We start from the raw sequence: 21,590 nt of genomic DNA on the forward strand, positions 1-21,590 counted from the left end.
AATCAGGGCTCTGGTCTCATGATGAACGACCCTGTCCTCCTGCCAAGAGGCCATGTTGCCCCCGACACCCAAAGGGAACATCCAGATAGGTTATTTTGATCGCAGAGAGGCGAGTCAAGGAGGAACTGATCCTCCACAGACAGATTAAAAGAATGTTGTCATTTCAACACAATAAATCAGAAGGATGTCCCACGCTGCTCTGTCAGCACCACCATTGCATCTGGGGACTAAGAATGAAATCCTGTGACTTGGATCCCCAAACTGGGAAAAAAAAAAAACAACAACGAAACCTGTGGTATATCAGGATTCAATAAAAGTTAAAAGAAAAAAAAAAGGAATCTGTCCCTGGAGCACTTGCACATCTCATTGGGTCTGTGGGAGTCAGTCCCACGGAATTGTGGGGCCCGGATGTCGCTCCCCCCATGAGCCACCTCCCTCGCCCCTCAATGCCCTGGATCCCCCAGGAAGAGCAAAAAGGCGACAGGAGCTACATTTCCAGAAACAGGACAAATGGGAAGGTGAGTTCTGAAATGAACATTTCTAAGCTAGAGGAAGCTCGTTTTCAAAGGCTCAGAGCTTTGCGATACCCCAAAGTTCTCTCTCCCTTTCCTTGTGCGGAAGCCAGGAGATAAAGGGTGCACGATGAAAGTGACGCTTCAAGGGGCCCGTCACATCTACCCAGGAATGAAGGAAAGAGTTTTTCCTTTTAAACTCTAGCCCTGACCCCAAGAGCACTTTTTGGCTTGTTTAACAGACCTAGGGGACCCCGACCTATGCGATGACACTGCTGGGAGGCCGTCCTGGTGGGACTCACACAGATAAGACCGCAAAGTTCCAACAGCCCCACGAAGGGGGATCTGATTCTACAGTTCAGAACCCTTCCACCATACTCAACAGTGGACTGTCACGCGTCTGGAAAATATAACTGTTTTTGAGGAATGCTTTCCAAACCACGTAATGCTTTTAAAGCTGTTTATCAAAAGAGCTGGATGAGCCACAATGGCCTGAAACCGTCCGTCAGCTGTCACAGGGTCGCTTGCCCCGTCCCAGTTTCCGTAAGCACTCCATCATTCCCGGTCGTCCTGGCCGCGGCAGACAGCAGATGCCAGTGTTTGGAGACATTCGCTACATAACTTTTACCCGACGAACCTGGCTCCAGGACAGATTTCCATGTCATGTGGGGCTTCTGGCTGAACTCTGCTCGAACCCAGAGGCGTATCATTTACAGCAGACACTAACAATAGTTTGGGATCACCTGCTCTTCACAAGTGGGTTCAGAGCGAGTTCGTGGCCTCCGCACACCTTCTTCAAAGGGCTTCTCATCCGCAAGGGCTGGGAGCCCAGGTGAGTTCTCCCACCCGGCGACCGTGACCCCGTGACAGCACCGGCGTGTGGGCCTGACTTGAACTACTGTCTAGTCTGTGTGAAGGAAGAGAATAGGAGGGACGGAAAGCCAACAGAGCATGTGAACTTGGCATCGTGGACTACAGCAAGCGGTGAGCGTGTTCGGGGACAGGGTGTACGTGAGCGGGAAGGACACAATCCCCATTTCACTTATGCTCAATACGTATTCAGGGAGAACTCAGACCCTGACACCACTTCTCGAGCCCTAACTACACGCCCCACATCAGGCAAATGCTGCACGTCCCACGCGCCGTCTAATCCACGGGAGCACCCACGGAGGCGGGCACCGCTGTCCCCACGCCACAGGAACAAGAGGACGCTCGCCTTGGAGGCAGGAAGGGACAACCTTGCTCCTGGCCACAGCGGACGAACAGCAGCGCCATGACTCAGATCCAGGGCTGCCAGGGCTGTCGCCTCCCACACGCCCTCTGACCTTGTTTGACAGATGTGGGGACCAAACAGCGTTGCGGGAACCCCTTCCTGATTCCTCCAAACCCTTTGTTTCTTTTTACACTGGCTACCACAGTGCTACTTCCCATTTCTCCTCCAGAACCGGGGGCAGATCTGTGACTTTATGTTCTTTCCACATCTCTTTCTGAAACGAGTGCTTCTCTTTGAAGCAAGACCTCTTGCCCTTGGAGTGTCAAGATAAGAAAACTTTCAGCAACTTCCCTTGGAAACTACAAAACACCCATCAGCACCCAGGATCTAAGTACAGTCGCTCACCAGCTGCTGGCCCCTCTGAATAGCTTTTATGGTTCCGTGAGGGGTGGTGACAGGGCCATGTCACTACCAGGGGGTGTGCTCTTTCTTTCATGTCCCTGGGATCTGACAAGAGCCTTCTACAACCTGTTTCTTTACAACACACAGAATGAGAGATTAAAGACCAAGACCAGACTTAAAGCTGGGGTTGGGAGTAGCAAAGATTTCTCACCAGATGCGTTCTAAACCTTCCAGGGAACGAAGGGTCGCCGACTGCCCAAGCAGACGCTGTTCAGAAGCTGCTGTGGTGATTAAATGAGATAATGCATGTAGAGTCTCTAGAACAAGGCCTGCATCACAGCAAAGGTCAGAAATCGTCAGCAATAACGTCATTATTTAATTGCTCGCTACCACCAAACTTCAAGAATGTTTGAGCAGAAATAATGATACGGATTTTGGTAGAACCACATTAATTCGGAGCTACTGGTTGGATGTGGAGGGGGAAGGGCATCAAGAAAGGACGAAGGAATTAGTGAAAAGTCCAAGTTATAGCGCTTCTGATTAAATATGACAGATTGAGTCCAGAGACGTCTCTAAAGCGAAAGCGAAGGGATACAAATGGCGCACATCCAAAAGGATAAAGAGAAGGTGTCAACGATATTGTAGAAGCCGAAAAGCAGACGGACATGTGGTGCTGAAATGTAAGCCTGAGGGAGTGGGAGCCACAGAGCAGTCAGCTAATTAGTAGGGTAAACCCCACCAAATTCCAGAAGGATGGGGCACCGGGAAGCTCTGACGGCCTGGGGCAGAGAGGGAGGAACAGGGAGGTGAGGGTGTGTCAGGGTGGTGAAAACGGGAAGGTGGGTTAAAAGCCTAGGAAGGAGGTAGACCTGCAGGCCCCTTTCTCATCCCCTTCTGCCTGCTTCTCCTCAACAGAAGACCAGAGGCAGCAGGCCCCCCGTTATCGCTCCCCGGGAAGGCCCCGGGCCCCACACAGGGCTCCGAGGCTGCTCATCAGGTCCTCCCCTATAAAGGGGAGCAGAACAGACAGTCAAGAATCACCAACCACCCGAGAATGGTCTCTGTTCATGAAGGAAAAAGACCAAAACAAACCAGTGGAAGAAAGAAACTCAGAAGAGGACCAGGGCATCGGCTCTAGAGTGTTCTAGAGTGTTCGAGAGAGCAATCAGTCTAGACAGGAACCGGAGGCACCTGGTGGGGGGGGGCATATCTTGCAAGAATTGTTAACACTGATAAATTGCTCTATACATTTTTAACCACAGAAAAGAGTTTGGGGATAAGTAAGTAATAGGCAGATAGAAAAAAAATTTTTTTTAAGGACTTACTAAGTTGGAGTAAAAAAAAAAAAAAAGCTGAAAGTAAGTTAAGGGTTTGAGGATTCAATGGGAATATTCACGTAGCAAACGAAGCAAACAGCAATAATCGAAGCAGTTACTAACTCCAGGGAGGAAAAAAGAAACCAAAAAGGAAACATGGTAACTTAGGTAGCTTCACCAGGAGTGCTGCTGACAGTCGTAATAATGTAAAAACTGAATACTATTTTACCCAAAAAGGACCATACAACTGTACTGAAAAAGAAGGGGAGGGATAGGAAGTCAAATGATAGCAAGAAATAGCTTTTTTTTTTTTTTTTAAAGAAACACAGAGGCAAATACCTCCAAATCAAAGAAACAGCCCAAAGTGTTGAAAGTGGTTGCCCCTGGGGGAGCAGGATTCAGAAGTAGGGAAGAGTGGGGCAGGAGACTGCTGGTTTTTATTTTCAGACATGTTGAAAAGTCTTTTGACTTTAAAGCGTGGACACCTATCTACTTGACAAAATACAATTTGAAAAGATAAAAAAAAAAGTGTTGCAGTGAGACAAATATGGTCAAAGTCATAGCTTTTTAAAATCATTGTTCTTACTAGAGCAGAAATTAAATAATATTTAGTAAATACATAGAAGGTAGAAAGAGTAGAGATCATTTAAGAGCTTTGAAAGAGCAGTGACGGACCTGTTAATAAAGCTGGAAAAACCACCAGGCCTCCCAGTATTACAGCACCCCTGGCACAGAGGCAATGCTGTGGTCTTTAAGAACAAACAGGAAATCAAGTCACTAATAAAGGGGTCCTTCAAGAAAGCTACGGAAAAATTTGCTTTAATAAGCACGTGAGACCAATTTAGGAATATTAACACAACTTGGTGATTCTCCAGAATCTGGAAGAGCATCAGAGTATTTAATTATTTAAATAAGTATTTAAATACCTAGTATTTAAGTATTCTCAGTATTTAAGTACTGAGATTCTAAGTATTCACCATTCTCAGTGCCGAACACCTATGATATGCCAAGAACGCAGCAGGAGGTCAATACTTCACCAATTAAGGCATTTCTGCCGTCAGGTTGCCTGCGCTTGAACCAGTGTGTTTACTACGCAACTGGGTCTGAGTACCACACATGTCTAATTAGCTAAACTCAATCAATGGGACCCCCTCAACAATTCAAACAAAAACATAAAAACTCACGGAGGCTCTCACATCTTTTCACACGGGCTACAAAAACACTCACAGGCTCCCGCCTTTGGTGCCATAGGACGTGGGCAGGCGTCCGTTTCGAGCGCCCCAGTTGTGCTGCTGGGGGGGGATCGGGGAAGCCTAGAGAACCGAGGAGCTTTGCCCTCTGTCCATCCTGGTAGAACTCAGGGAGGTGCCACCGGATCCAAGCCGTTCTAACCCGGCTGGCCAGGCTCCCTGGGGCCCGTCCTCATAATGAGAAGCCAAGTTCGGCTTTGACTCTCCTCTGAAGTTTCCTGCAGTCCCTGGGATTTTAGGGGGCCACTGGGGTCGCCCCTGGCATCACCTGTGTTTGAAGTACATTGAGGGAAAATCTAGTAGGAGCTGCCTCTTGTGTTAACGCAGAACCGCCTCATAAAAACTGCTCTCCACAAGGAGTTCAAGGGCGCTCATCCAAACACTGTGGGCTTGTCCTGCTCCACCAGGTTCGCTCGGGGAGAAAGCTGAGGTTTTGCCAAGTAAACTCTGACCTAGATATACCTTCCCCACTTCCTGAAAGAGCTCAGGCCAGTGACAGCAGGTGCCAGGGGCCGGCGACAAGATGGACCCCGTGCTTTGCAGGAACGTGCTCCTCACTCACCACGCTGCTGAAACTGAAATTTACTGGCACGGTCAGTTAGGGTGAAGGACTAAACCAGGTAAATTACTGTGACTTTCTGGTACGTAATAAAATCTTGCCAACAGTTACCTCAAGAAACCCAGTCAAAGTCGGGAGCAAACCAGGAGGGCTGACAACCGCCGGCAGGAAGCCACGGTGAAGTGTCCCATCCCGGGGGCTCCTGCGGTTGAATCCACATTCATCCGCCGCTGCCACTAGTGCTGTTTGCCAGCAGCACGGTGGGTCATCACCACATTCGCGCACAGAGCATCCTGTCAGGGAAATTAACCAGGCACCGCCAGCGGTGCGGCCATCGAGTCACAGAAGGTGCGAAGAGTGGCACTGTTTTACGTCTCTGCAGATCTCTTTAAGTCTTGCTTAACAGAAAACAGCTGCGTTCTCTTATCTGCTTCTACAGTCAATCACTGTGTGCAATATCACACACTGTGTGGCTTCTGGAAAACTCCACTGTACCCTCATTAGAGAATATTATTGCAACAATGGTTATTCAGCTATCTACCTATGTATGAATTCATATACAAACGTCTAAAAATAGGTTTGACCTCATGGATCCTGGGAAAGGCTGGGGTTTCCCTAGGGGTCCTCAAGCCATACTTTGAGAGCCTCTGTTCTAAAATGACCCACATGGACAGATTTTGTGCTAATGAGAAATCAATTTTCTCTATGTATCCAAGTAATTCACTAAGGGTATAGACTAGTTAACACTGTTAACTCCATTTGAGTTACATAAGCCCGACATAAGAAAACTCTGTTTCTTTTAGAGTATACTGTGATTAAAAGATTTTACAAATTCAATCTTAGTTCCCCCCATTTGACAAGTTAGTGAGAAACTTAGCAAGAATCTGTCTTTGAGAGGCGGTCTGGCAAAGAGACTAAATAAAAGTTAGGGGGCAAGGAGACTCTGGGTTCATTACAACACCCAAACCTACCTTTCCTTCCCCCAAGGATTATAAACAAACTTTCCCTTGTAAAACAATACTACATTCTTCATTCAGTCCCCTGCTAGCCTACTGGTACCCTGTGTACCTCACAATGACCTCACACCCTAAAGCTTTCGGGGAGCAGGGGGGTCTGAACTCAAACCTGGATCGGCTTTTCAAAGGGGATTTCAATCACATCCTGGGCAAAAAGGGACGACTCTGTAAGGGAAAACCATTACAGATGTAGGGTGGCCATCAAAACCCAAAAGTAAGTGAACTTAACACCTCTGCGGAGGAATTCCAGAAACAGTAGATGGCCTTTTGTTTTTCCCTAACACACGAAATACAAATTTTTCTCAGGAAGGAACACGCCATTTTATCTCTCTTGAAGTTCAAAACAAAAATTTCAAATGCAGTCGTTCTGGAGTTTTACAAATAAGTCACTGAACAAGGAAAGTACCCGACATGTACAATGGCTGGGTTGATTACTTAATTTTCAAATGGAAGAAACCAAAATTTGAAAGCACTTACACTTTCTTTTCTATCTTCTTTGAGCAAAGACCTGCTGGTTGAGATACAAGGACTGTACTGTATGTGCCTAAATTCAGTTTATTTTTACTTTTGGAAAGAGGATTGTGCTGTTCCCATGAAGCCAGTCATCTCTGCATGCCAAAAATGGCAAAAAATAGACACTTTCCTTTCTAGAAACGATTATAATGTACCATGACCAAAAAAGTGGTTTTCTTCTTAACAGATAATCTTGCATAAAAATAAGTTATGGGATTTCAGAAATGGAAAGACTCTTCTCAAATATGTGTGTGCAGGTTTCCACGTTAGTTTTTTTTTTTTTTTTTCCCAGCAACAGAAACAGATCTGAGCTTTCCATTAGTTATGTTACAACGAGAGTGACATCATTTGGATCCCGAGTGAAAGGAAAGTACGGTATTTACAGTCTAGCAAGAGGGAAGAAGTCTGTCTTGGAAAATATAAGAGCTCTCTGCTTGCGGTCCTGTGAGAGGAATCTTAATTTCTAAAGGCATGAAAGATGTTTCTAAACAGTGTCTTAACCTGTAACTTCATCAGCTTAATCTCAGACCCGAGCGAGACAGCCTACATTGTGACACGGCTCTGAATGTTGTCTCTTCTGTGGGGGTTGCTCAGAAAAAGTGCGAGAATGATCCATCCACCTTGGGGCATTCTCTGGAAGGGCCTGGTTTGGCCAGATCAGGAAGCGAGAATACAGGGTTCTGACCTCATACAAAGTGTGTACAAAGTGTGTACAAAGGCTCTGACCTCGGGGGCCACTTTGGGACAGCAGAAGAGAGGTGTGACCAGTCCCTTCCCTTTGGATGGACATGGCAGTCCTCTTTCAGTGCCCCTGAAATCAACCTCCTTCTCATGGTAAAGCTGCATGTCCGCCGATGCACGGGCTGTCCCCGGCAGCAGACAGCGGGCAAGCCAATAGACAGATATGCCCAAAGGTCAGAAACCGAGCCTCAGCATCAAATAGGTACTAGGCTCTGGCTTTTCACTCGTGTTCATATACCTGTCTTTCCATCAGTGCTGGGAGGGCCTAGAGGACTCATCTGGAAAGCATGTTTGTGGATCTTAAATGAGTATGAGGAGGAAGTCTCATGATGACCTGGTTCATCTCTCTGAAGGGCTCATTTGGTAGCAATGAAAAATATTATCTTATTAGAGCAAATATGGGATAAAAGGTAAAATTCATTTACAGGTTTAAGATACAAGAGAAACCTTCCAAGCAATATTGGACTTGCTTCTGCCCCCGGATACGTGGGAGGTCAGTCCACGCTCCTCTGCCTTAGGTGAACACTGCTGGAAGAAACTGACAGCACTGGCATATCCTAAAAAAAAAATTTCATTTTTATTAAGATTTTTACCTCTGAAAGTTCTCTGAAGGCTCAGTTCAAACCAGTTCTGCTTAATGTGTTGTATATATTACCAAGAAGAGCAAACGGCTGCTTTCAGGGCAGAATCATGATAAGCAGCATTTCCAAACTGAGTGAAAGAGTAGTGAAAGCATTTCCTACATTCCCTTCGTGGACTTTTTTCTGACCTGTCCAACCCGACTGCATTCAGGCTTTGGTGACCTAAGAGGGTCTTCCCTTCCATCTCGGAGAGTCATAGGTACAAGACAAACACTGTAACAAAAGGGACTGCTCCTTAAGAAGATCTGCTTCAATTTCACATCCAGGAGACTCTGAATGGAAAGTGTCTTGAACGAATTTTGGGTGGTGTCTTGGGAGTGTCTGTACTGCAGAAGTCAAATATGCCCACCATAAATCTGTTCTATGACATCAACCGAAAGGCTACTTGAAAGCCCGCAGAGCAACTGGAATTTACATCTCTGTGCACAATACAGGGGTCCCCAGACTCCGGAGCATGACCAGAGTCCTGATGGCTCTATTCTTAAGCACTGATCTATCATGACCCTTCAAGTTCTCCAGTTCCTCCTCATCTAACTTAAATAACGAGATAAGCTCTAACACACCTGAGCTTTGCTAAATTAGTTTAAGTATTTCAAGTTCTGCCAGCTCCCACTTTTCTCTCCATTCTGGGTCTTGACTAAAAAGGTGAAGAAATATTTTGGAGGAAACCTCAGGGCCCAGCTTCATAAATCTTCATCTGCTACTTTCCTAAAATGTCATATAACCCAAAGCCCTCAACAGATGGTATTTAGAGAAATAAAGAGGCAAATAAATAGCCCAGAGTCCAATACTCCCCTTTACAATGTTATTTTTGCCTTCTGCTGGGCAAGGGCTGCCCCTGGGTCTCTGCAGCTTTCTACTCACCCAAGTATCTTCTCGAACACTACCATCGACTACCACCACACACGCAGGAGCTGGGCAGGCAGCCCAGAGGGTGCCTGCTTTGGCCTGGCCCATTTGAAGGGCAGCAGGCTTTCCTGTGGCTTCCATGGACCACAAGTGTGGCTGCCAGCTGTGCCATTTTCATGAACTTTACTTGGGAACAGACAAATGTGGCCCCATACACGTAGACTGGAAGATGCGACCTGAGCCAGCACAAAGTTGCCTTGGAAAAGGCTTCTTATTTCTGTTCCAAACCACACATACTTGTCCAGTTAACGAATGCAGCAGGGGATACTAGTCTACAATATTCATGCGGAGGCCAAAGGCTCTGCGGTCCTCCGCCCTCTTCTCCCCCCACCCCACCTGCCTTCCCAAGAACTCTCAGATGGCATGGCAATTTCAGGGAAAAGTCAGGTGACTGTCTCTTCGGCATGCCTGCACACTCCACCAAGGAGAGGAACTTGGAAGTATTTTAATCTAAAAGTACTCAAGGAGGGGGGCTCCCTATAAATAAAGTCATGTTCAAATAAACACAAAGAGGAGCCAATATTTCCTGTAAGGCCACTTTTCGGAGGGATTACTGGAAGGAATATTCTTTCACAGCTTTATGGCTTACTTTGCTATCATCTGCTTAAAATTTGAGTCATTTAAAACATAGATGCTAAGATCTAAGCCTTCACTTGGACGAAATAGTACAAAGGAAGCAGAAAGTCTCATTCCAAGAGCAGACTTAGAGGCAGAACTCTTGGACTCCTGGGTTCTATTCCTGGCTCAGTCCCTGGGCTCAGGTCAGCCCTCGGTCAGAATCTCACTTCTAATCCCTTCAAATCATTTGTTAGTCCCTGTTGTCTAAACAGTGGGGAAAAACCCTGAGTAACACCCCTGGATCCTGTTCAATCAACTGGGATGGTTGGAGATGGTTCTAACTCACTTCCAAGAAATCAGGGTGATTTATCCCTTGGTAGAACTAGTATGTTCCTAAGAGATCACACTGTCATCAGAACAAACTCTCAAGGCACCGAAACATTTCTCCACCTGCAAGGATCTCTGTGCTCCTTTAATGTGACTTTCAAAATAGGGTCGTCCGGCATTTTACAGTGTTCCTTATAGGACCCACAGGAAAAGAACCCTGGTTGGGCTTCAGACCTCTGAGAGAGGAAATGAACAGATAAGTATATCTAGCCCCAATTTATAGATGGGAAAACTGAGGCTTAAAGAGGTGGGGGACTTAAGGTAAGTGAGGGTTGGGACCTGCTGTTTTCCAGGCCAAGAGTTCTTTTCTAACACACGGAATCTCATTAATAGCCTACTTTGGGACCCAGACAAATGGATGGAGGGAAACTGGTCAAAGTGTTTCAGAAGAAGCTGTAATGTCTTTTCAGTGCAATAAAGGGTAAAGAGGCAAATCTCTTTGAGGCTCCCAATTACATGGCCCAGCACATACCCCACTCACCTCTGGCAACTCTGGCCACGGCTCTCCCACCAGGAGCTCCTCTGAGAACAGAGAGGAGATGTAGAAGCTTACTTGCCCCTCCCCGAAGCTCCCAGGTCCCCAGGCCGATGACTACCTGGCTGCTTCTCTCTTCCCACTGTAGCTTTTGTTTCTAGGAGTGAAGGGCTACAGAGAGAGCTATTCCAGCAGATTTGCAGCGGGACTTCAGATAGAATGCCTGATTACTGTTTGTTTTCAGGCACACTGCCTAGCCTCTCTGGACCCCCTTGACCTGGAATGTGATTCTCTCTTCCTCTCACCTGGCCAAGCCTCACCACATACTCAGGCTTCATCCTAACGAGCACTTCCCAGGGCCCTCCGTGGCGCAACGGACAGCACATTGGACTTCGGGACAGCATCGCCCTCGAAAAGCCTTTCTTGACCCCGCTGACCACAGGTTAGCCAACCTCCTTCTCCCCTTTGCCTCCTCCAATTACATGATCTCGCAGCACCCTATAAATCTCCCGGGTCATTTACCACAATTTTAGCAAGAAATGATTACTATGATTATTTGTTTTATGTTTGCTTCCCCGTGAGACCAGGGGAAGAGCAGGGCCAGCCTGGTTTTCTGCTAGATTCCCAACCCCGAGGCCTTAGAAGATTTTCAATCAATGTTTACTGACTAGAAACGACTGCATGACAGGATCCACCAGGCGACATGGAGGGGAACGGAACCGGCTGCGTCAGCACCGGACAGCCCGTGAAACTAAGGATACCCGGCTTTCTGCGGTAACCATTCTGTGCCTTTCTTACGCTCCGAAAAAGAAAGACAAAACTTTATCAAGACTTCCGAACTAATACTGCGTAGAAAATCCGTCATTTCCTTCTGGTCAGCGTCACTGAAGTTCCTAGCACAAGATGGTATTTTTAAAAAATGAAACACATACCTCAGAACCCCTTTTGAAACAAATCACTCAATCCCTTGGCCACTTTGGGATTTTACGAAAAAGGATGTTTCTTTTGGAACTCTTAGGGGTCTCCTGCTTTACTCACTCATCGTTAGGTCTTGCCGTCCTAACAAAATAGTGGAGGTGGACTTTGGGGGCTTCCACCGACCCAGAAAAACTAACTGGAGATACTTTCGAAGCTTCCCTACTGTCCCTCCCCCGCCCAACTTCATAAATGCTTCAAAATAGACTCAAGGATCGTTTTAGTTCTGTATCTGAGGATAGAATGTAACCTAACTAAAGTAAACTCGACAGACCCTTTTTTAAAAAGCAGCTGCTTCCAGTTGGGAGACATTCTGGCAGAACACATTACATGGTCCCAGTCTACAATCTTAAGCATTTCCCCTGAAGTAATGTGTCATCGGAAAGGTTTCCTGGTGACAGACATATGGATTCTTTTTAATTGGGGACGATTTCACTTCAAATCCTATTCGAGGGAGCGATCGGGTGTGGACAAGGCCCAGGCCCTAGACATTCTAAAAGGGCACACTAATTCACTCAGGGAATATCTCTTAACCAGGGAGCAGCAAAATCCTTCTGGGCTTAAGTGGCGTCCAGCTTGGCTGGGAACTGTAACATTCATAATACCCTTTGTTGATAAGATCCCCAATTAGTCACTCAGAAAAAGGAAGGCTCAAATAGGCTACAAACATGAAAAGCTCTGTTCAAGTGGTCGGATTCTGTGGGCCGTGGAGCCATGTGGGCTGCCCCTGATTTCCCTTCCCAGCTGGTATCAAGGCAAGATAACATCTCACAGCAGAACGGCCAACATGCCTGGGAAATTCCTTCATGAGGCTGGGGGATTGGCCGGCATGTCCAACTGGAAGGAGGACCAAGAAAGGACAGACTCACGTGGTGAGCCGCAACTGCTGGGATTCCAGAACATGCCATGGAGCCCAGGAGCCAGACACAGCCTGCAGCCGGACAGTTTTCTTAATGGGCATGTGGCGGGGGAGGGGGGCAGGTCTAGTTAGTTTGGTGAATAGGGGAGATCTGTATGGGTGTGATCTTATTTCTGACCCCTCTAATGAAGAAAAACATTTTATATATAAATAAATTACAGACATAGGTATAGATAGGCAGATACAGGAAGAATTCATGCCAGATTTTTCTGCCTTATTTTCATGTATTAGGCAGGATAGAAATTTAAGATACATGTGTTCAAGTTTTAAAAAACTGTATCACTGGGCACCTGGGTTGCTCAGTGGGTTAAGCCGCTGCCTTCGGCTCAGGTTGTGATCCTGGGGTCCTGGGATCAAGTCCCGCATCGGGCTCTCTGCTTCGGCAGGGAGCCTGCTTCCCCCCCTCTCTCTCTGCCTGCCTCTCTGCCTACTAGTGCTCTCTGTCTGTCAAATAAATAAAAAAACAAAAAACAAAAAAACTGCAACATTAAGGCAGAAAGTATACGACTAAACGTGTTGGCCTGGATCAGGAGAGGCAGCAGACCTGGGCTGGTGCAAAAGTGATTCCCACTCCCCCACGCCCCACCAATGACCACTGACCTGGGGCCACTGAGCGTGGCTGTGTCTCTCACCGCCTGGGCTGTTTCTGATGCGAAATCCAGGGCACCGGCCACTGGTTTGGTTACAGTGCCAACAAGCCCTTTCCCAAGGCCAGATATGAAACCGCTGACACCCCCTTCCGTTTTCACTCCTTCCACTGTCGAGGTTATCACACTGGTCAGTCCACCAATGATACCTAGCAGAAGAGACAAGGGCTGTTGTAATCTGGCCGAGGACAAAAACAAAAGCATTTGAGGTCAAACCCCATCAATTCCGTGCCCCTGGCAAGGTAATTTAGGGGCATTCTGTCAGCCTCTCGAGAGGCTATAGGCGGACCAACTCCAGTTGGGAACCGGCAGACTCAGACTTGCCCGCTAAGTTTAGAGTCTGAGAATATAGACTACATGTTAGTCTGAAGTGAAGTGTGTCCCAGTTAACAACAACAACAAAAAAATCAAAGAACACCTAAGAAGTTAACAGTGGCTCCTTTCCAGTTCCCGAGTGTGGGAAGCACATGGACAATCAGGAGACTAAGCAGACAGTAGGACCAAATCAACAGACTAGCATATAGTGGCCCTTGGGGAAAGTTGGGGTCCCATAAAATATAAGGCAGAGGGAAATAAATACAGATCCTTGGTTTTCCAAGAACACTGTATGACTGGCCAACACCAGACATTTGAAATGGGGTAAAAGCTACTGCACACTTTGGTGAAATCAGGTTTAGGCAATCAGAGTAAGTCATGAGGCCTTGATGAATGGTACCCCTCCCCCCCGAAAAAGCTGCTAAAACCAGCCGGGACTCTCAATGGTATCTCTTCAAAAGACCAACCTAGGTCACAAAGACATTCCAAACGTTTTGAAAGTTGACAGCAATGATCTTAAAGAGCATGAGAAGTGGCCAGAAGTTGGCAGAGGCTGGAGAGGACAGAGACATCACAGGCAAGAAGCGGGGCCCTGTCCGGGGAGCGTTTCCAGGATGTGTGCCAGGGACACTCACAGGATGTTTACCCTTGGATGGCGGGGGCACGAGGAAGCGCTCTAGACTCTTCATCTCTAGTGAGACAAATCGGTAAAGGAAATTCCTTGGGTGAGAACGCACTAACAATCCACGTTTCTTTTGGATTCTGGGTCCATTTGCTCCAGCGGGGCCACAGCCCTCTCCCAACCTTTTGAACCAAGTTCATGGAGAGATACCCAGCCTGGCGCAAGCGGGGCCTGCAGAGAAAACTGAGTGGGACTCCCCGTTTTGAAACCAAGGAGACTGAATGGATTCAGGTTCTTGTTATTCCTGAAGAATTTTTTCATGCTAGGCTCCTGCTCTCATGCCATCCAGGGCCTCACGTATCCTCCTCGGACGAGGCTGCCTGGTCTCGGAGATGCTGCGTGTATTGTATGAATGAACGGTCCTTGGTTGGAAGGGATTTTGCAACCAACCTTGAACCGTCATCCATTTTCTCAGCATACTCCTGTGTCCAACCGAAAAGTGAGGACAGCTAGGCTTTCTCTCCACATTCCAAGAATGCGAGACAGACAAAGGCAATTATACATAGCAAAGCATTTTGTATTCACTAAAAACAGACAAACAAAACCAGTCCCTCCTACTCCCATGCAGTTACTAGAAAGAATAATTAAATCTTTAACCCCAAATGGCTGCCCAACAATCAACTTTTTGAGTCCCTAGACAGATTAATTTCAGCCAAGTTTTAGCTTGATGTCTCCTTTGGGGCTGCTCCCTTTCCAGTTGGGCAGGCTTAGGAAAAGTAAAGGCATCTTGATCCAAACCTCATCATTAGGAAAACTGATAAACAAAAACTCTGCCCTAAACGCTGTGTCCTAAGCATGAAGAGACATAAGATTTTCTATTATCTATATTCCTCCTTCTTCCAAATGTGGATAATCTAAGCCTGGTCAGTCTTGATATGACTTCTGCTAGCTTCAGACTATTTCTAAGAATCTGGTACAAATGATGCAATTCACTAAGCATTACGAAGCAGGAGCTACAGGCCAAGTATCCCATGGGGCTCTGCAAGTATAAAGGTGGATACAAAATCCTCTTTCTATTCTCCTGACCTGCAGAGTCTATCAGGAAAGCAAGGTACACACAGCTGCCTAGATACACAACCCAGACTGCTACGTGTGATCTAATGGTCATTAATTCTAACTGGTGACTGTGGAGCTGGGCAAGCACCATTTGAATGAAGACCTCTAGGTTGAATAGGACAGGCAGGGATGGGAGGCAGAGGAGGGGAGGGCAGAGGACCATGAGTGAGCAAGCCCTTGGGGGTATGTATGGGGAACAGCCCAACCTTAACCCTAACCCTAAGGCAGCTCTACAGTGTGGCTGGGTGACAATGGTTGGAGAAGTTGGCTGGGCTTACATTTCCAAGGGCCCCGAATGCCACACTAAGAAGTCGTTGAGAAAAACGCAACAAAAGGCGAATGAGTAGGAGTTAAGGCATTAAAGGTCAGAATTCAAACAAAGTCAGAGACTTAATACATTCATGCGATCAACTATATCTCTTGGGCACACAGATTTACAATCCTTTTGAATGTGCGAGGATACAAGACTCAAAAACATCTGGGCCACAAACCAGCAGCCGGTTTCACATTCCAGTTGTCATGGAAGGAGTGCTCAGTAAGCAGAAGGCAAGTCTTGAAGCAGCAGTTCCGTATTCTAAAAAGGGGTTCAACTGATTACACCTTACGACACTTAGGGAACAGAAGGCAGAGAACAGGAAGGGACTGCAGTGCACACACCATTCTGAGAGGGAAAGCGAATGAAGAACATCACAGGCTGTAACACTTCCACCGGCAAGGAGGATAAAATAAGAGAGCCTAGAAGGGGCGCCTGGGTGGCTCAGTGGGTTAAGCCTCTGCCTTGGGCTCAGGTCATGATCTCAGGGTCCTGGGATTGAGCCCCACATTGGGCTCTCTGCTCAGCAGGAAGCCTGCTTCCCCACCCCTCCTCTGCCTGCCTCTCTGTCTACTTGTGATCTCTGTCTGTCAAATAAATAAAATCTTAAAAAAAAGAGAGAGAGAGAGAGAGAGCCTGGAAGGCTATTAAGTACACAAAGCTCCCCGGGCAGGATTTCCACTTGCAGCTGGATGGCTGAAAGGGGACCTTGGAGGAACCATGGCGGAAGAGCCATTCTTCTGGGATCACGTGACTTACCATGAGCCAGGCCATGAATGCCGGCGACGAGGTGCTCCCCACTTGTGGCTGCGTGGTATCTGATGTACTCCCGCTCTGACTGATGCCGATTGTCCATCGTCTTCCCTAAGCCGTCTGATAATGTCCCTGCGAACTGGAATGAATTAAAAACAGAAGGAGAGAGTTTTAAAGCCTCAGCACTATTTCTGCTATTTTAATTATTTTAAATAAATGCCTTGTCTTGCTCCTAACTGGGATTCAGTAAATCCCAACCGAGAGAGAGATATTAATTGCTGAATTACATGTATGATATGTCCCAGGAAACTGGTTCTTGAGCACCAGACACATTCGGATTGTAGGATGCTCTACACTGGGGGACACGAGGCTTGCAAAACAACTACTAAATGTCCACAATGGCATCCACCTTCCCCAGTTGTCTTGCAATTTACTGAAAAACGTATCACAAAATGACTTGGGGGAGGAGAGGTAAGCGTTGGTATTCTAGAATGTTAAGGACAGAGGCTCTTTGCTGTAGAAACCAGTGTGATTCAAAACAGGAAATACGGCGAATTGTTGTTTTGGGGTTTGGGATCAAAACTTTTAGAGACATCCACTGGCCTCAAGTAATGTCTTTTCTTTCACTTATTCAACAATTACTGGTTGGTTAGGTGCCCAGCCCCATCGGTCAGAAGGAAAAATGAAGTATATGGAAAGGTTAACAGGTTAGGTCACCTTTCATATGAAATGGCAGACTTGAACTCACGACTTCCAATGCAAAATCCTCCCCCACAAATCAGAGAAAGATCTTATTTATCCTGGCATTCTTTTACCAGAGAAGCTGTCTCATCCATCAAAGCTGGATAAAAAGGACATAAAACTCTGTTTTGTCACAAGACAACCTGAAAAGGTTTAAAGTGACAGCTAATAAACCACAAGGTACTTATCCTCATCATTCAGGCAGAAAGAGGAAAGGATATCAAATATATAATTAACCTTCTCGGGAAAGATCTACCAAAACAAGTGGTTTAAGTGCCAATGACCCAGGACTAACCTTTCAGAGAACTCACAGGAATGTTATTTAGATACAGAGCTTGGTGCAAAGATTCAAGGCGAACTGCCTGCCTTGAAGACCCAATATACCGGGTAGCCTGGACATCGGGGGGCCCGTTTCATACTGGTTTGGCAAGGACTTTTTTTTTCTTAAGATTTTATTTATTTATTTGAGAGAGAGAAAGACAGAGAGAGAGCATACATGAGCGGGGAGGAAGGGCAGAGGGAGAGGGAGAAGTAGACTCCCCGCAGAGCAGGGGGCTCGATGCAGGACCCGATCCCAGGACCCCGGGATCATAACCTGAGCTGAAGGCAGACGCTTAACCAACTGAGCCACCCAGGCACCCAAGGGACATTTTTACAGCACCAGGCCTGAGGCTTCGTGACACAAGTGACAGGCGAAGGTGAGTTCTTGGCACAGAAGAGGGACTAGAGGAAGAACCAGCGATTCCAGGTGGAGTAATGGTTTCTGGAGCAAGAGACGGGAACACTCATTGCTTTTACTCAGTCCAAATGCTTTTATGGTTTAGGGCAGTGATCACTGACCTTTCTAGAGATGCAATCCCTATCATTATTTGCTCTTGGCCTTGCCGTCCCTGTCACTCCATGTCTAATAGGAGAACTAAAGTTAATGAAAAGTAATCTCACAATTGCCTTTAGGTTGGAGACACCCCGGGATGTTGCAAGGCCAGCACTGTGAATCACCAGATGAGGCTGTAGTCAGGGATCCCGTCGGAGAGCCACTGCAGGCCACGAGTTTGGGCATCTGACCAAACCAGAGTCTAGTGCTCCCTCAACCCTTCCGGTAGCCACAGGAGCCTGAGCGAGGGGCCCTACTGCGGAGCCTCACTGTCGGCATGTGCAGAGTGACGACAGTCCCAGCGCTGCCATCCGGCAGGGTGAATCAGTGAACAGTGGCTCGGGGAATCCAGTGAGCATTCTTACTGTTATTATTAGTCAGCTACTAGTCCAAGAAGGAACATCCTGAACCACAAAGAAAGCCTTTCGAAGGTTTAGAATTATGGTCATCTGCACTAGGCTTTTACATAAACAAAAACAAAAACAGAAACCCGAAACAACCCCCCACCCCCCGTGTCCAGCAGATAAACAACAGCCTCCAGAATGAGTTTCTGGAGTGGTACCATCTATAAAATTAGAGTGTCGGCCTTGGTGGTTTCCAAACTCCTTCCCAGCTTCGACAGCATGTGATGTATGATCCAAGTAAGAACATCTTTATTAGGCACTTACTGAGGGCCCAACACAGACTGAGGTGCAGTGGAGGCCACACAGCAGCCTGGGACCTCCTGTCCAGGCTGACAGTTTCACCGGGAAGGTCACAATCCCCGGCAGGAAACAGGGAGCAGTGAGAGCCGGGAACGTAAACTGCGAATAGAGGGAGGAGAGGCAAACATGATCCTTGTTTTGGAAAAAGGATCGAGAGAACGAGTCCCTGCTACATTCTGGAATTATAGTGCCTGCCAGTGTTCTCCAGTCAGGGTCTGGGCAAAAATGCCTCTCCGTGACCGATGCCAAGGAGGTGGCAAGACAGCGGTGGGTGAGAGCCGCCTCCACGGTGCGCCATCTGCGCCAGAAGAGGCCCAGCGGCACCCACGCTGCACCCTGGGTCCCAATCAGGTCCTTCCCACCTCCTCAAACTCTCATTTTCCTTGAAAAGAGGTCTTTCCTTGGAAAAGATTGTAAGTTAAGGTCCTGTCTACTGATTTCTGGCAGCTGACTAGGAAGAAATGAAAAATCCCATAATACTTTCCCCCTTAACAGAATATGCGAGAATAAACTAAGAATCATCTTATTTTTTTAAGAGAATAATGAAACACTCCAAACCACTCCCTCTCCTTCCACACCAGCCCCCCGCCCAACAATAAAACAAGTTCAATCCCTAAGGTTTAGGAGTCAGCCTACGCTACGAGCGTCACTGCCTACTGACCCTGCTCCAAGACCCTCGGTTCTCCCAGCACAGCCTGGTCCTGGGAGTTCTCTGTACAAAAACACCACACTGACCTCAGGAGGATGGGGTAAGATGACCCAAGAGATCACACCTCCCTCTAAATGCTGGATTCTGCCACGGGCTTCTCAGCTGCGGGAAGGTGCCCGCACCTACTCAACTCAACCTAGGACTTCTGTCTGAATTCTCTCTTCCCTGTGGACAAAAGAAATTATTCACCCAAGCCAACTGGACTTGTCCTTTGTCACTTGTGAGTAGAAGGAAAGGGTACAAAGATATTATTAATAGGAAACTATTACCAAAGTCTTCACCCCTGTACCTGTGACTTTGAGGACTCAGGAAATGGGAGGATGTTGAAATCCGTGATATAGCCAAACTCGTACTGATTAGAGGTCAATCAGATTTTACGGGGAGAGAAGCTTTACAGGAACTAATCTGGAACCAGTGAGTTGAAGGGTACCGTGGTCAAAGAGGCTGGGCCCCGGGCCAGTCCCCTGGGCTTCTGAGTATGAATCCAGGGCTCCGAAAGCTTGTGGCCTTCTCTCACTGTGGGAGCACTTAGTCATACTTAATTCCAACTCTCTCATTCCCCACCTCGGTGGGAAAATAAATCACACCCCGTATCTTATTTCTCCCTCAAAGATAGGGTAAGCACATGGGCTGGAGAGGGTGGTGATTCCAGTAAGCACTCTGTATGGGTGCCCTCTGGCACAGGTCTGCTCTGAGGCGAGGGGGGGTAGGAGTTATTTCACCCACGACCTTGAGCTAGAGCACTATAGTCAGCCCAGAGCAGAGGTGTCCATGAGAGCCACAGGGCCCTATGGGAGTGACTGGCGTGGGACATCCTTTACCACCCCATCCCTGGTTTTGCCCATTTTCTCTTATTTTTTAAAGATTTATTGATTTTAGGGGCGCCTGGGTGGCTCAGTGGGTTAAAGCCTCTGCCTTCAGCTCAGGTCATGATCCCAGGGTTCTGGGATCGAGCCAAGTTTCGGACTCTCTGCTCGGCGGGGGGCCTGCTTCCCCCACCACCCCCGCCGGCCTCTCTGCCTGCTTGTGATCTCTATCTGTCAAATAAATAAATAAAATCTTCAAAAAAAAAGATTTGTTTATTTTGAGAGAGAAAGAGCAGGAGGAGGGGCAGAGGGAGAGAATCTGTCGAGCACACTCCCCATGAGTGAGGAACCCGACACGAGGCTCCATCCCACACCCTGTGAGATCATGAGCCGAGCCGAAACCGAGAGCTGAATGCTCAACCGACTGAGCCACCCAGGCACCCCTGCCCACGTACTTTAAAAAGAACCCATATGTCTCGCAATTCACACTCATTTTGAACTTTCCTCAGAGCAGATGCTCTTTGGCGAGCTCACGGACATCAAAATGGGGAATGAAGCCTGGGGACAGATATTCAGGGAAGGGGAAGCTGCCCTCAGAGGCAGTGGGGGAAAGGCTGGAAATCACAAGGACATGAGCAAACACAATCTAGCTACGCATCAGCCCAACCCTCCACCAGACGCGTGAGCGACATGGACTGTGCGCCAGGTTGGCAGATGGGAATCCTAAGCCAGAGATGGTTTCTGGCTTCTGCCTCCAAGGACCTCAGTCAGGAGGTCTGTGTCCGGCATAACGGAAAGACCTTCACACCTGACTTCGGCTTCTGACTGTGACACTTTAATAGCTGTGAGATCAGGGGCAAGGAATTTCACCTCTGTGAGCCTGTTTCCTCGTCTTCAAAATGGGGTGAGAACATCCACCTAGAAGGATGCCGGAAGGATTAGACAGAATGTGTGAGGCACTTAGCACAGAGCCTGAGACACACGAGGCATCCAACGAGAACAGTACTGAGTTATCTGAACTTCAACACCTTCACACGCAAAATGGGAACAAATCAGTTTCCACGGGGCTGTAGGGAGGATGACACGAGACGGTGTGCGTGAAGAACGCTCGGCAGGTGTGTCCCCGGAGAAGCGGCAGCGGGTCGCAGAAGGCCACGGAAGCCCAGGACAGACAGTGGGAGCCCGGCTTGAGCACGGGGACGGGACTAGCACCTGGAGGGTAATTTGCAGCTAATTCATGACTGTCCTCGGTAAAAACAATATCTAGACACCAGAAGGGTCATTTGTGGAGACTTTAAGTCAATCTAGCTCGTTTTGTAGCAATTTCAAGTCCACACAAAGCTTAAGATTTCAAAAGTTTCCAAGGAACAGAAGGTCCTTCAGAAAACCTGCTATCACACTTGCAAAGACAACACCGATTTCCCCGTCCTTCACGGAAGGAAGCTACAGCACACACCACGCTTGTGAATTCTGGCCGCAGCCCAAAGCCATTAATTTCTAGAAAGCCCTATTTTCAGCAAGGGGGTAAAAATCTCAGAAGCACTTCAAGACGCCAGCGCCACGGCAGAGCTGAGGCACACGGTCAATACCCCACCTTCCAGAAA

General features: G+C 47.5%; 1 protein-coding gene across 1 annotated transcript in view; it reads right to left on the reverse strand.

The window, feature by feature from the left end:
* The window catches only part of VPS13D (vacuolar protein sorting 13 homolog D), a 254,821-nt gene that overhangs the window by 34,808 nt on the left and 198,423 nt on the right, over positions 1 to 21,590 (reverse strand). Inside the window, exons 66-67 of the mRNA XM_080800390.1 lie at positions 16,159 to 16,291; positions 12,987 to 13,182 (exon numbers count right to left, since the gene is read on the reverse strand). Of these exons, the coding sequence (XP_080656516.1) occupies positions 12,987 to 13,182; positions 16,159 to 16,291 (329 nt within the window). The remainder of the gene's footprint in view (positions 1 to 12,986; positions 13,183 to 16,158; positions 16,292 to 21,590) is intronic.

The sequence above is a fragment of the Martes martes genome, assembly GCF_963455335.1.
Source record: "Martes martes genome assembly, chromosome: 4".
Classification (NCBI taxonomy): domain Eukaryota; kingdom Metazoa; phylum Chordata; class Mammalia; order Carnivora; family Mustelidae; genus Martes; species Martes martes.